Consider the following 14,154-nt stretch of genomic DNA (forward strand, 5'->3'; position numbering starts at 1 on the left):
AGCCAATCCTCAGTCATTTGTGTAAGTGCCGTACATGTTGAAACAACAATTCTATCCACTGTTTCAGAGTAAGAGTGGCATGACCCTTCCAAATTCTGAGGATTACTCTAGCTGCTGTAACGATACCGACAATGATCAGTGCAAATTCATTACATTAAGCAACTCTGTTCTATCGCCCAAGAGACATATCAGTGAAACGGGAATTGTTAACCACGACCTTTCCTCCAGATATTTCAAAACATCCTTCCAGAAAGGTAGTACATTCCATATTGCATGTAAAAATGTCCAAGTGTCTTTTTGGCATTTCCAACACAGAAAATTGTTGATCAGCCCCATCTTAAGTCTTAGTTGGAGTCCAATAAAACCTACACTGCATTCAGAAATTATTCAGACCCCTTGACTTTTTCCAAATTTTGTTACGTTAGACTTATTTGAAAATTACATCGTTTTCCCCCCTCAATCTACACACAATACCCCATAATGATTTTTTTGAAATTGTTGCAAATGAATTAAAAATAAAACTTATACCACATTATATTAGTATTTAGACTCTTTACTTAGTACTTTGTTGAAGCACCTTTGGCAGCGATTACAGCCTCACATCTTCTTGGGTATGACGCTACAAGCTTGGCACACCTGTATTTTGGGAGTTTCTCCCATTCTTTCTCTGCAGATCCCCTCAAGCTCTGTCAGATTGGATGGGGAGCGTTGCTGCACAGCTATTTGCAGGTCTCTCCAGAGATGTTCGATCGGGTTCAAGTCCGGGCTCTGGCTGGGCCACTCAAGGACATTCACAGATTTGTCCCAAAGCCACTCCTGTGCTGTCTTGGCTGTGTGCTTAGGGTCATTGTCCTGTTGGACGGTGAACATTCGCCCCAGTTTGAGGTCCTGAGATCTCCGAAGCAGGATCTCTCTGTAAATTGCTCTGTTCATCTTTCCCTCGATCCTGACTAGTCTGACAGTCCCTGCTGCTGAAAAACATCCCCACAGCATGATGCTGCCACCACAATGCTTCACCATAGGGATGGTGTCAGGTTTCCTCCAGATGTGACGCTTGGCATTCAGGCCAGAGTTGGATTCATCAGACCAGAGAATCTTGTTTCTCATGGTCTGAGAGTCCTTTAGGTGCCTTTTGGCAAACTCCAAGCGGGCTGTCATGTGCCTTTTACTGAGGAGTGGCTTCCGTCTGGTCACTCTTCCATAAAGGCCTGATTGGTGGAGTGCTGCAGAGATGGATGTCTTTCTGGAAGGTTCTCCCATCTCCACAAAGAACTCTGGAGCTACAGTACCAGTCAAACGTTTGGACACACCTACTCATTCAAGGGTTTTTCTTTATTTTTACTATTTTCTACATTGTAGAATAATAGTGAAGACATCAAAATTATGAAATAACACATATGGAATCATGTAGTAACAAAAAAGTGTGTTAAATCAAAATATATTTTATAATTTAGATTATTTAAAGTAGCCACCCTTTGCCTTGCTGACAGCTTTGCACACTCTTGGTATTCTCTCAACTCTAGGTTATGGTCAATAATATCAAAAGCTACACTGAAAGCTAACAACACAGCTCCCACAATGTTCTTATTAGCAATTTCTTTCAACCAATCATCAGTCATTTGTGTCAGTGCAGTACATGTTGAGTGCCCAACTCTATAAGCGAGCTGAAAGTCTGTTGTTCATTTGTTTACAGAGAAATAACATTGTATTTGGTCAAACACTATTTTTTCCAACAGGTTGCTAAGAGCTGGCAGCAAGCTTATAGGTCTGCTGTTAGAACCAGGAAAGGCCGCTTTACCACTCCTGGGTAGCGGAATAACGTTGTCTTTCCTCCAGGCCTGAGGACAAAGACTTTCCTCTAGGCTCAGATTAAAGATATGATAGATAGGAGTGGCTATAGAGTCAGCTACCTACCATCCTCAGTAGCTTTCCATCTAAGTTGTCAATGCCAGGAGGTTTTTTGATCGACAACAATTTTTCCACCTCTCCCACACTAACTTTACACAATTCAAACTTGCAATGCTTTCCTTTCATTTTTTAATGCATGAATGCATCACTGTTCGTTGTTGGCATTTCCTGCCTAAGTTTGCTCACTTTGCCAATGAGCCACTACACAGAGACAGATCGATTGGTTTCAACAGAGAGACAAGAGAGAAAGACATCTACGCGTAAATATATATTGCATTTCTAATCCAAATGAGCGGTGGTTAGGGTGCTAAGTACTCTGGTTACTGTGAGCGTAATTTCCAAATGTATGTACGATAGGTTGACCCTCTGTCTCTCCATCTTTCCCCACCCCCTTTCCATTGTGTAACAAACCATCATATCGTGTCAATACACTAGGGACTTGTCATTTAAGTGTGTATGGGTATTCTGTGTTATTACTTCGTTAGTTAATAAATAAATGATTAAATCAATTTGTGTGTGTGGTACTGAATATTCAAAACGATTATGCAATGTTCAGAATGAGACTGATGAGGTAATAATGAATAATTGACTTATTGATGTAAGAGATATCTGTATATCTTTAGAGTTTAAGTCGGGAGATAGTAACTCGTTAAACAACTCTTCCCGTGGTGCCCCAAATTCCTAATGAGTTAATTGTTAAATGATTAATTTAAAATCGAGTAACAATTAAACATAATTAGTTTGATTCGATAAATAACAGTCATCAGATTAATGATAGTCACATCATGACACTGTTACTCCTCGCAGTTCCACATAAGGCAGGTCACAGGGAAGATTGAGGTTTTTCAAACAGCAGGGATGTAGATAGCAAGTAGCAGTAACATTTCTTTGCCGTTGCAAACTTCTTCCTCTTCATTGCCAGTTCCTTGGACCGGTCCGGGAAAAAAGACAGCTGACCGAATTCCCACTAAAAGTACCTTGACCTAAAAGTACATCGTAGGAAGCGGATGAGAACCGTTCTCGGGGGCGCTCTTCTCGCCAGGCATGGTTAAGCTGCGATGGGTTCATTAAATTTCGAATTTGTGCCTTTAGTCAAATCCTAATCTTTCTGCGATGATTTTCTGCATACACAAAATGTATCTACCGCTAGCCTCACTCCCCTCTTTCAGATTAACCAATCTCACCCTTTCTCCTACAGTGGGGCAAAAAAGTATTTAGTCAGCCACCAATTGTGCAAGTTCTCCCACTTAAGACGAGAGGCCTGTAATTTTCATCATAGGTACACTTCAACTATGACAGACAAAATTAGATTTTTTTCTCTCCAGAAAATCACATTGTAGGATTTTTAATTTATTTGCAAATTATGGTGGAAAATAAGTACCTGTAACTTCTTCTTTAAGAGGCTCCTCTGTCCTCCACTCGTTACCGAGTAACGAGTGGTCTTGTATGTCTTCCATTTCCTAATAATTGCTCCCACAGTTGATTTCTTCAAACCAAGCTGCTTACCTATTGCAGATTCAGTCTTCGTAGCCTGGTGCARGTCTACAATTTTGTTTCTGGTGTCCTTTGACAGCTCTTTGGTCTTGGCCATAGTGGAGTTTGGAGTGTGACTGTTTGAGGTTGTGGACAGGTGTCTTTTATACTGATAACAAGTTCAAACAGGTGCCATTAAKACAGGTAACGAGTGGAGGACAGAGGAGCCTCTTAAAGAAGAAGTTACAGGTCTGTGAGAGCCAGAAATCTTGCTTGTTTGTAGGTGACCAAATACTTATTTTCCACCATAATTTGCAAATAAATTCATAAAAAAATCGTACAATGTGATTTTCTGGATTTTTTTTCCCTCATTTTGTCTGTCATAGTTGAAGTGTACCTATGATGAACATTACAGGCCTCTCTCATCTTTTTAAGTGGGAGAACTTGCACAATTGGTGGCTGACTAAATACTTTTTTGCCCCACTGTAAGTCTCCAACTTCAATGATTTTTGCAATTCGTTCCAGTCATTGGCAGTAGATAAATGGAAGGAAAGGCAGCCAAAGTAGGTGTTGGCTGAAGATCTTTGAGAGCATTTTTTGGTGTCCGCTTGGGGCAGGATGCACACAGCTATGGCAATAATCCCTGAGAAAAAGGGTGAGATTTGATAACCAAGCATTCCATATGTTGTTGGTCATAAAACAGAGCCCACCCGCTCCCTATCGCCTCGAAAAACTGTAAAACCCTCCGGTTGTATATAATCGATTTGGATGTCGGGGGAGAGCCAAGTCTAAGAAAAACAGAGTATGTTGCAGAATCTGATGTCCCTCGAAGGAGATCCTCGCTCTGAGTTTGCCAAGTTTATTCATTAATGATTGAACATTGGCGAGTAGTATGCTCGGTAATGGAGGACGAGTCGCCCGGCATCTTAGTCTCAGTAAGACCCCGCCACGTCTGCCTCTCCATCAGGCGTCTCTGCTTTCTACTCTACGGTAGGACTCTCAGGTACGCCGAGGTCTCACCAAAAAGGCTTGCTCATTGTTCCAGCGTCTCCGGTAAGGTCAGGAGAACATTGAGTACCCAACAATTCATATTCCAATAGTTCTGCCCAGGTGTATGCAGTAATGCATGAAACAAATTGAGTAAGAACATTTGAGAAAAACACTTAAAAAAAAAAAATTTGAAACACAAAGTAAAAACTTGCAATGTTCAATAGGGGCTCGGGGCGAAGCGCCATCTGTCGGTGCCCTCTTAGCTTCCCACATATTAATAACCAGATACTGACTGTTAGAACTTGGTGGTCTACAGCAGCTTCCCACAATAATGGGATTTAGGTGTGGCAGRTGAGCCTGTAGCCATATTACTTCAACAGCATTTGACATGAGATCCTCTCTAAGCTTTACAGGAATATGACTCTGAACATGAGTCAGAGTCAGAGCAGAGTCAGAGCAACACCTCCACCATTGGCATTCCTGTCTCTTCTGAAGATGTTGAAACCATGTATTGATACCGCTGCATCAAAATGTATGATCTAAGCGAGTTTCAGAGATAACATTTGTATACTGACTATCTGTGACTAGCAGGATTGTGGAGTAACGGATTACATATGAAAAAATTTCAAATAGAAAAAACGATAACTGTAATCCATTACCAGCTACAATATTGTAATCAGATACTTTTGAAAACTAGATGATTACTTCTTGGATTACTTTTAAATTCAGAAAGGATGCTTGCGAAAAAAACAGAAGTGCCAAAGATTTTTCTCAATGACTCTCAAATCAGCATTGAAAAAAGGCGCAAGTTGAAGTTTGTTCCACCTGAGCGAGTCTGACCACAAGTCAGAGATCCCCATGATGACACACAAAATGTGTTTGATGGATCGCAGGAAAAGCGCAGGAATAGGCTTTTTGTAGGCTAGTGTGTGCAAATGGCATAAGGAGGTAAGGCAATAAATAGGCCATAGTAGCAAAGAAATTAAAATTGAGCAAATTWACACCAGAGTGATAGATGTGCAGATCATGATGTGCAAGTAGAAATACTGGTGTAAAAAAGTACAAAGTACAAAAAAGTAAATAAAAACAATATGGGGATGAGGTAGTTGGATGGGCTATTTACAGATGGGCTGTGTACAGCTGCAGCGATCGGTAAGCTGCTCAGAGAGCTGATGCTTAAAGTTAGTGAGGGAGATATAAGTCTCCAACTTCAGCGATTTTTGCAATTCGTTCCAGTCATTGGCAGCAGAGAACAAGAGGGAAAGGCGGCCAAAGGAGGTGTTGGCTTTGGGGATGACCAGTGAGATATACCTGCTGGAGCACGTGCTAAGGGTGGGTGTTGTTATGGTGACCAATGAGCTGAGATAAGGCGGAGTTTTACCCAGCAAAGACTTATAAATGACCTGCCAGTGGATCTGGCGACGAATATGTAGTGAGGTCCAGGCGACGAGAGCATACAGGTCGCAGTGGTGGGTCGGAAGTTTACATACACCTTAGCCAAATATATTTAAACTCAGTTTCACAATTCCTGACATTTAATCCTCGTAAAAATTCCCTGTCTTAGGTCAGTTAGGATCACCACTTTATTTTAGGAATGTGAAATGACAGAATAATAGGAGAGAGAATGATTTATTTCAGCTTATATTTCTTTCATCACATTCCCAGTGGGTCAGAAGATTACATACACTCAATTAGTATTTGGGAGCATTGCCTTTAAATTGTTTAACTTGGGTCAAATGTTTCAGTAAGCATTCCACAAGCTTTCCACAATAAGTTGGGTGAATTTTGGCCCATTCCTCCTGACAGAGCTGGTGTAACTGAGTCAGGTTTTTTTAATGGCGGTTTTTGGAGTAGTGGCTTCTTCCTTGCTGAGCGGCCTTTCAGGTTATGTCGATATAGGACTTGTTTTACTGTGGATATAGATACTTTTGTACCCGTTACCTCCAGCATCTTCACAGGGTCCATTGCTGTTGTTCTGGGATTGATTTGCACTTTTCACACCAAAGTACGTTCATCTCTAGTATACAGAATCCTTCTCCTTCCTGAGCGGTATGACGGCTGCGTGGTCCCATGGTGTTTATACTTGCGTACTATTGTTTGTACAGATGAACGTGGTACCTTCAGGTACCTTGGAAATTGCTCCCAAAGATGAACCAGACTTGTGGAGGTCTACCATTTTTTTTCTGAGGTCTTGGCTGATTTCTGTTGATTTTCCCATGATGTCAAGCAAAGAGGCACCGAGTTTGAAGGTAGGCCTTGAAATACATCCACAGGTACACCTCAAAATGATTCAAATGATGTCAAGTAGCCTATCAGAAACTTCTAAAACCATGATATAATTTTCTGAACATTTTAAAATTGTTTAAAAGGCAAAGTCAACTTAGTGTATGTAAAATTCTGACCCACTGGAATTGTGATACAGTGAATTTTAAGTGAAATAATCTGTCTGTAAACAATTGCTGGAAAAATTACTTGTGTCATGCACAAAGTAGATGTCCTGACCGACTTGCCAAATCTATCTTGCCCAATCTGTGTATTAACAAGAAATTTGTGGAGTGGTTGAAAAACTAGTTTTAATGACTCCAACCTAAGTGTATGTAAACTTCCAACTTCAACTGAACGTAGTAGAAAGTGATGCGTTAGACGAAGCCTACATAACCAACCCATAAAGTAAAATTTAACAACCATATATGGCCAGCTATGTAAACTTTAACATTGATTTATCCTGCAATAGATGTCGTTCAATTGGTAACATACATGTGTCTCTTCTAACGCCTCTTAAGGGGAAAGTAATCTAAAAGTAATGGAACGTTATCAGATTACGTTACTGAGTTTGGGTATACCAAAATTTACCGATTACCATTTTGGACAGGTATCCAGTAACTAACAAATTACATTTAGAAAGTAACCTACCCAAACCTGGTTACTAGCAAGTTATCGATTTCATTTACCTTGTTTCTTAGGATACATATGTTGATGTGGGCAATTTTTTTGCACTTTTCTGGGATTATTGATTGTTTTTATTGCTAAACTGCTAGGCTCATCAGAGAGAGCCATGACCGTGATGGTTGTGTTTAGCTGATAGTGCAGGGTGAGGTGTACACAGTGGACTTCCTACGAGGGAAAACCACCTCAGTGCTCAGGTTCATAGGCGCATGATTACTGCTGACAATAGCTGTAGGATTGACAGAGGCATTCATATAGAAGTATTCCTTCATATAGAGACAGCTGGCTCCCTAGTGTATGAACTTATAAAGCTAGGTACTGATAGGCAAATAATGCTTAAGCCATTTCTTAAGTCTCACTTTCAAGAGAGGACTTTTTTCTTTTTTATCCCCTCCTAGCATAATGAGTTCCTCAACCTTATTACGTCAAGGGTGAAAAACACGGGAATAATCAGGCGAAAGTCTCCACCGCAGTCTTTTATCATGCAAACCGTGTTGTTGGGCAGAGATGAGTTTCTTGGTGGCACTTCCTGGTAAACCATAAACTGCATTGTCACAAACCTCCTTGAATACCACAAAAAGGAGCCAAAAAAAGAGAAAGTTCCCATATTGAAATGGCTTTTCCCTTCAAAAGGTCCCAAGTTTTCTTTTATTTCTCAAGTGCATCGCTCAGCCAATGGAGCATGTGGGAAAATGATGTCAAAAAAAGAGGTGCCCTTCCCCTCTCTGGCAGGGCTCGCAGCAAAGCACCGAACACAGAGGTCTTTCATCTCCGCACCATGCAAACAAAAACAGCAAACCATAACATCTCCCCCTAAATAAAGGAACTTGGATTGAAAAGGGGGGAGGAGGAGGATGGGGGGGGGGGGGGGTGTATATAAAGCAGGTGAATTCCAGTGCTGCTAAGCCCCTACCAGCCCCATTCCCCAGAGAACTGAGAACACTGAGAGAGCAGTGACTGACTTATCTGCTGTAGTTAAACCCCCGCTGTAGAGGGGGGTAGAAATATCCTCCCCACCCCAGTGCCTCACTACATGGTTCATGCTTGAGCTATTGAGAAAAATAGGGGGTTTGGTAGATTAAAATTAAGAAAAATTTAAGACAGAGGACGCAGTTTAATGGCTGAAAAGCAAAGGATACCCTTTTGCCTGAACAATGGACCAACCTTCATTTTCTGAGGCTCGCTGAGGATCAGATGAAGTCACTATTCATTCAGTCAGGGGGGGAAAGGACTCAATTACCTCAACCTAAAGATGCTATCAATGAATAAAAGTGCATATTTTACTCCATTCATCCCAAACCCATTAAAAGTGAAAGGAATTGTTTAATCTGGCTGCACGGCTGTGTTTGTGTGAAATTTGATGATGAATTACAGCCCTGAGACATGCATATTCATTGAGCAAAAGCCAAAGAATCCTAACACTAAGACCATGGCAAAAATAACAAGCAGGTAGTATATTCAGTAACATTCCACATGATTGTGCTTAACAGAAAAGGGAAAAAGACAAAACAGAGAAAGTATTTCAGATCTTTTGGTATATCATGTTAAACATTCCAGTAACTGCCAATGTGCTCTGTGAGGCACCAGTGGAAATAATAAGTTCAGAAGATCTTGCATAAACAGGGTTCGATGAGGAACAGACGTTGGGGAATGTCTCACATCACAGAATGTTGATGTTCTGTTCAAACAACATCCAAATAAAAAGGAGTGAAGCTACACCTGATGTCCTGTCACTCAGATCAAGTGCATTGTGCTGGCTTGTGTCACAATAGATTATGAAGCAAAAACCTTCTTGTGACTTTAGCCACACTGTATTGACTTTCTCCCCAATCTCAGTCTCCATATTGGCACTTCTGACATCTCCTTGAAATATTGAATTCCTCTCAGCCGCGGAGCTTACACAAAACACTGGCCCTTGCTGTTCGACCGGCAACATCAGGGATCTTATTAAAAGGAACTTGTGTCAAAAAATGTCCATAGTGAGGAGTGTGTCTCCCAACAAAAAGGTTAACACAGAAGAGTGTGGTTGTGGCAAAGATCTTTAGGTAAGAACTCTATATACATATCAGTGCATGCCAGAGATATTCTTCCTTCTACTGTTGCCAAAACAGTGCCAGACAGCGGGATCTAATCGATAGCCCTCTATCAGCTGACCCGCGTCCATCTAATCTGAAGATCTTGGGTTTGAAATCTTATATTTAGAAACGCGTTTCCATTAATCTCCTCGTTCTGGGGAGAATAAACGCTCAATGGGGATTCTGCAGGATTAACTTTGTGCTGAAAATGTAATTTAAATCCTGGGTTGGTTCATTTCCCTCCAGGTTAATTAGCATGGGGGTGACCTTTAGAATTGACAGGTCATCAGTGATTGATTACTGATTAGAGAAAGGCAGCGGAACGGAGAGAGAGTTTTGTGGTTCTCAATGCTGTACGGGCCTTGAAACTTTTGAGGCTTATAATCTTACAAATCTGTCACCACTGAAATTTTATAAATGGTATTGACAACATTTCAGTTTTTTTGTAGCTGCTTACTGTACATCTTTAATAAAGGGAGCCTTAAAGGGATACTTCGGGATTTTGGCAATGAGGCCCTTTATCTACTTCCTCAGAGGCAGATGAACTCGTGGATACCATTTTTATGTCTCCGTGTCTAGTATGAAGGAAGTTCGAGGTAGTTTCAAGAGCCAGTGCTAACGAGCGTTAGCGCAATGACTGGAAGTCTACGGGTATCTACTAGCATGCTAGCAGACACCCATAGACTTCCAGTCATTGCGCTAATGCTAGTTAGCAATGGGTATGTACTAGCATGCTAGCAGACACCCATAGACTTCCAGTCATTGCGCTAACGCTAGTTAACAATTGCGCTAACGATAGTTAGCAATTGCGCTAACGATAGTTAGCAACTTCCTTCAAACAACATGCAGAGACATAAAAATGGTATCGATGAATTCATCTCACTCTGGGGAAGCAGTTAAAGGGCCTCATTGCCAAAACCCCAAAGAATCCCTATATATAAAATAGAGAGGTTATATTTGGTGTAACGTTATGGGTTATCTGTTCATACAAGTCTCTTACACAAAAGCACATATCTCCAACTTCTTTCTGCCTGTACACAAAAAAACATTTACCTTATTCTTGGGCGAGGACGTGTTCAGTACACTCCTGGTCTCTTTTCCTGTGTAGATCACCACCCCTATCACTGTGCCTGTCAAACAGAGAGACAGGAGAGCAATGCTGCTCATTAACTGGAACACACACACACACATTTCAGACTCATCTTTGTCAAGTCAGCGGGCGGCAGGTAGCCTAGTGGTTGGAGCGTTGGACTAGTAACCGAAAGGTTGCAAGATCGAATCCCCGAGCTGACAATCGAATCCCCGAGCTACCCCTGAACAAGGCAGTTAACCCACTGTTCCTAGGCCRTCATTGAAAATAAGAATTTGTTCTTAACTGACTTACCTAGTTAAATAAAGGTGTGAAAAAATTATGCAAAGTGCAGAGAGCGGCTATGCTCTAGGCTTGTAGCCCCACAGACACAGACAGAGGTTTAATGTGCTAGGCACCTGGTCCCTGGCCGGACTCTTCCCATGGAAGCAGCTCTTAAAAGCCAATCGATACTCCACCATCTTTATTTGCAGATTCATTAAGGCACCCTTATTACAGAAGACGAATGTGCCATTAATATTAAATGAGCTTAAATGGGAGAGCAAGACCACTAATAAACAAATACAGCCCATGCAATCCCCCAACTAAAAAGGCTAAGAGGGAGAGAGAGAGGTAGGACACGACTGGGTGAGAAAAAGGGAAAAACTGTGAAAGATTAGGTGAGGAGGAGAGAACATTCAGTGAACAAACAAATCAAATGTAATGAATCACCTTGACTGAAGATAAAAGGGCAAAAATGTGACACATGGTTTTGGCACAGACGAGTTTTCATTTAAATATGTGAATAACTTCTCACAACTTGACTTCTCACACCTAATAGAGCAAAACCGTGATCATCTGAGGAGTGCTTTACCAGTCCCAGACAAAGACCTGAGTCTATCGAGTGTCCTTCTGATGAAAGCCAAGGAGAGTTATGTGGTGGACAATGACAAAGCCTTACAAGAATGATGTCAGAGGTCTAAGTTAGGTGTGTGTAAGTAAAGGTGGGTTGGGGGCAATAAAGGATGTGTGTTTTTGTGTTCAAGGTCAGGCCAAGGGAGAGAGGGACACCGCAGATCAATGGTGTGGAGAAGATGACAGAGAAAGCGTCAAACACTTTCTACTGAGACAACTGTGGTGTGGGGAATTAAGCTCAGCAGGCTGAGGTAGGAGAAAGTTACACACTAAGCTCACACATTTAATTGAAATGTATTTACATCTCCCATTTCCACAACATTGTATCTCACTACAAAAAGTCATTGGGTTGGATGGAAAATGTGATTCCAAGTCATAAACAACTACACATCAGAAATGTCTAGATAAAGCTTAATTGCAAACTTTGGATGCAAAATGAAAATTAAGAGTTTACCTATCTTGGCCTTTGACAGTAAACATATCATAAACCACACAGTTGAGATTTTATTTTACTTACCAGATGCCACAATAGTGCTGGCCCAAAGGGTGTGGTCAATGCTCAAACTCTCATGGATTTGTGGGTCACCGTCTTCCTAGAGGGGAAAATTCTAAAATATGTTAATCTTTGCTCAACATTCAAGTAGTAAAATGTTACTTTATAGGGTGATACCTAACCACCCATCCTTAGACGGTGCAGTCAGAATACCAGACTGCCATTCAGTACCATTCATTTCCATAAGCACCTGCTACCATGGGTCTGAGCTACATACTGTAGCTACATACTCCCTTATCGATACTTTCACTAGATGTGGCGATAGTGGGGAAAGGCTCCTTTAAAAAGAGTCCTGGGGGGGTTGCAGATGAGATTTCAGTGATACATAAGCCCCCAGAGGGCCTCGTTTCAGAGTAGTACCCCCACCCCCGACGCTCTTAAATAAAGACGTACGAACAGCTCGAGTCAGAATGAGTGCCCGAGGCCGAGGCTCCGATTTCAGCTCAAATCGCATGCCTGATATGATAACTATGATACCCAAGCGCCCACATCCGGTCAATTCATTAAAACAGGGGAAAAGGTGCATGAAAAATAAAATGGCAGGTTGGCTGAACGCTCGCCCGCTCTGACATTGACATCATTTCCCACATCGTTCTCAGTCCGACCACTGAATGTAGAAGTAGGGAACACAGAAAGAAACAAAGCTTCATATCCGTCTTGAGGAAGGAAAGGAAAGCCTCATAAATAGGTACGTTTAGTTGAAGGGGGCCAGTGGGAATGGCCGGGACTAAAAGTACACGTTATGCAAAGGAAGGCCGCGGAGCAGAGCGGAGGATGAATGAGCAGAGGAAGTGCTCGCTCACTAAGCCTGGTGTGTGGCCAAGAGTGAAGGCGATACACAAAGCCCCTCTGTGTTGGGGCTCTACTCTCTCTGGGGGCTGCACTAATCTGCTATTAATAAAATAAAATAAGTGAGGGGACGGATGGAGGAGAGCAGGGAGGACCTTCCTGTGATGTCAGCACTCAGCACCATGCCTCCTGGAGATACTGCTGCTGCTCACACTATTCTTTATTGTTGCCATTTGTCAACGTGGTATATCCCTTTGTGATGTTGATCCTATTTTTGTGTTCATGTCATGTACCTTTCACATTTGTTTGACAGTGTGACGTCAGTGAGCCACTTACCCTTGTGAAGTTTCCCTCAAAACTGTGGATGTCCAGCTGAGGCTTCTGGGCATAGACATAAGCATTGATGGAAAAGAGGTCCTGAGAGAGGGGTAGAAATTACCTGAATAAAGTAATCAAGTAAATCTTTCACTTCATTACAAAGCCTTCCTAACTCTCCCAGAGAGAGAGTATCAAAGGGTCAGGTCAGGTGTTGAAGAAACCTGTGAGGTTTGCCAAAGATAACACCTGCTATAAAAGGATGGGATTATCATGTCAGCGAAAAGAAGTGTGTGTGTGTGTGTGTGTGTGTGTGTGTGTGTGTGTCACAGTAAAAACAACCCAAAACTATAAAAAATATGTAACTGCAAACACACATACAGTACATGCACTCCCTTACGCTCTTCTATTATCCCAACCCCCTTAACTGTATCAAGCTGGGGGCTCCCGAGTGGCGCAGCGGTCTAAGGCACTGCATCTCAGTGCTAGATGCGTCACTACAGACCCTGGTTCAATTCCAGCCTGTATCACAACCGGCCGTGACTGGGAGTCCCATAGGGCGGCGCACAATTGGCCCAGTGTCGTTAGGGTTGGCCGGGGAAGCCATTTATTGTAAATAAGAATTTTTCCTTAACTGACTTGCCTAGTAAATAAAAGGTTAAAAAGCGCCATTTCAGTTGTGTGACCTGTCGCCGATCTTACTGCAGACCACTCCCCTTGTGGAACAGAATTGATTGTAAACATTAAATTATTCAGACAGGCTGCCTCTATGCACCAGGTACCCTCAGTTATGCTCACATAGTGCTCTCAGGGTGAGAACATGGCAGGGAGGGACAGATTATCTTACTCAGCCCCAGCGCAGAGCTGTTGCCAGTAGATGCCTCCTACTGATGAAATACAGACTCTCTAGAGCCAGACACAATAGAGGCAGAATTATGTCACTTTCTGAGACACAGTTGCAGCAAGTGTCTTCCCACATAGACTAAATGTCTCATCAAGATAGGAAACGAAAAAGGAAATGAATGGGGTTCCGAATCAAACGTTCAAATAAATAATGGGCTTACGTGGACAAGAGAGTTTTATGAGAAAAGTGTATCTGAAGTTAGAATTTGTAACCTCGA

The 14,154-nt window shown here is 42.0% G+C and overlaps 1 protein-coding gene across 1 annotated transcript in view; it reads right to left on the reverse strand.

Moving 5' to 3' along the window:
• Window positions 1-14,154, reverse strand: part of atp9b (ATPase phospholipid transporting 9B) — a 53,722-nt gene that overhangs the window by 25,642 nt on the left and 13,926 nt on the right. Inside the window, exons 9-11 of the mRNA XM_023976183.2 lie at window positions 13,055-13,135; window positions 11,894-11,969; window positions 10,446-10,522 (exon numbers count right to left, since the gene is read on the reverse strand). Coding sequence (XP_023831951.1) covers window positions 10,446-10,522; window positions 11,894-11,969; window positions 13,055-13,135 — 234 coding nt within the window. The remainder of the gene's footprint in view (window positions 1-10,445; window positions 10,523-11,893; window positions 11,970-13,054; window positions 13,136-14,154) is intronic.

Source organism: Salvelinus sp. IW2-2015, linkage group LG31, assembly GCF_002910315.2.
Source record: "Salvelinus sp. IW2-2015 linkage group LG31, ASM291031v2, whole genome shotgun sequence".
Lineage (NCBI taxonomy): Eukaryota > Metazoa > Chordata > Actinopteri > Salmoniformes > Salmonidae > Salvelinus > Salvelinus sp. IW2-2015.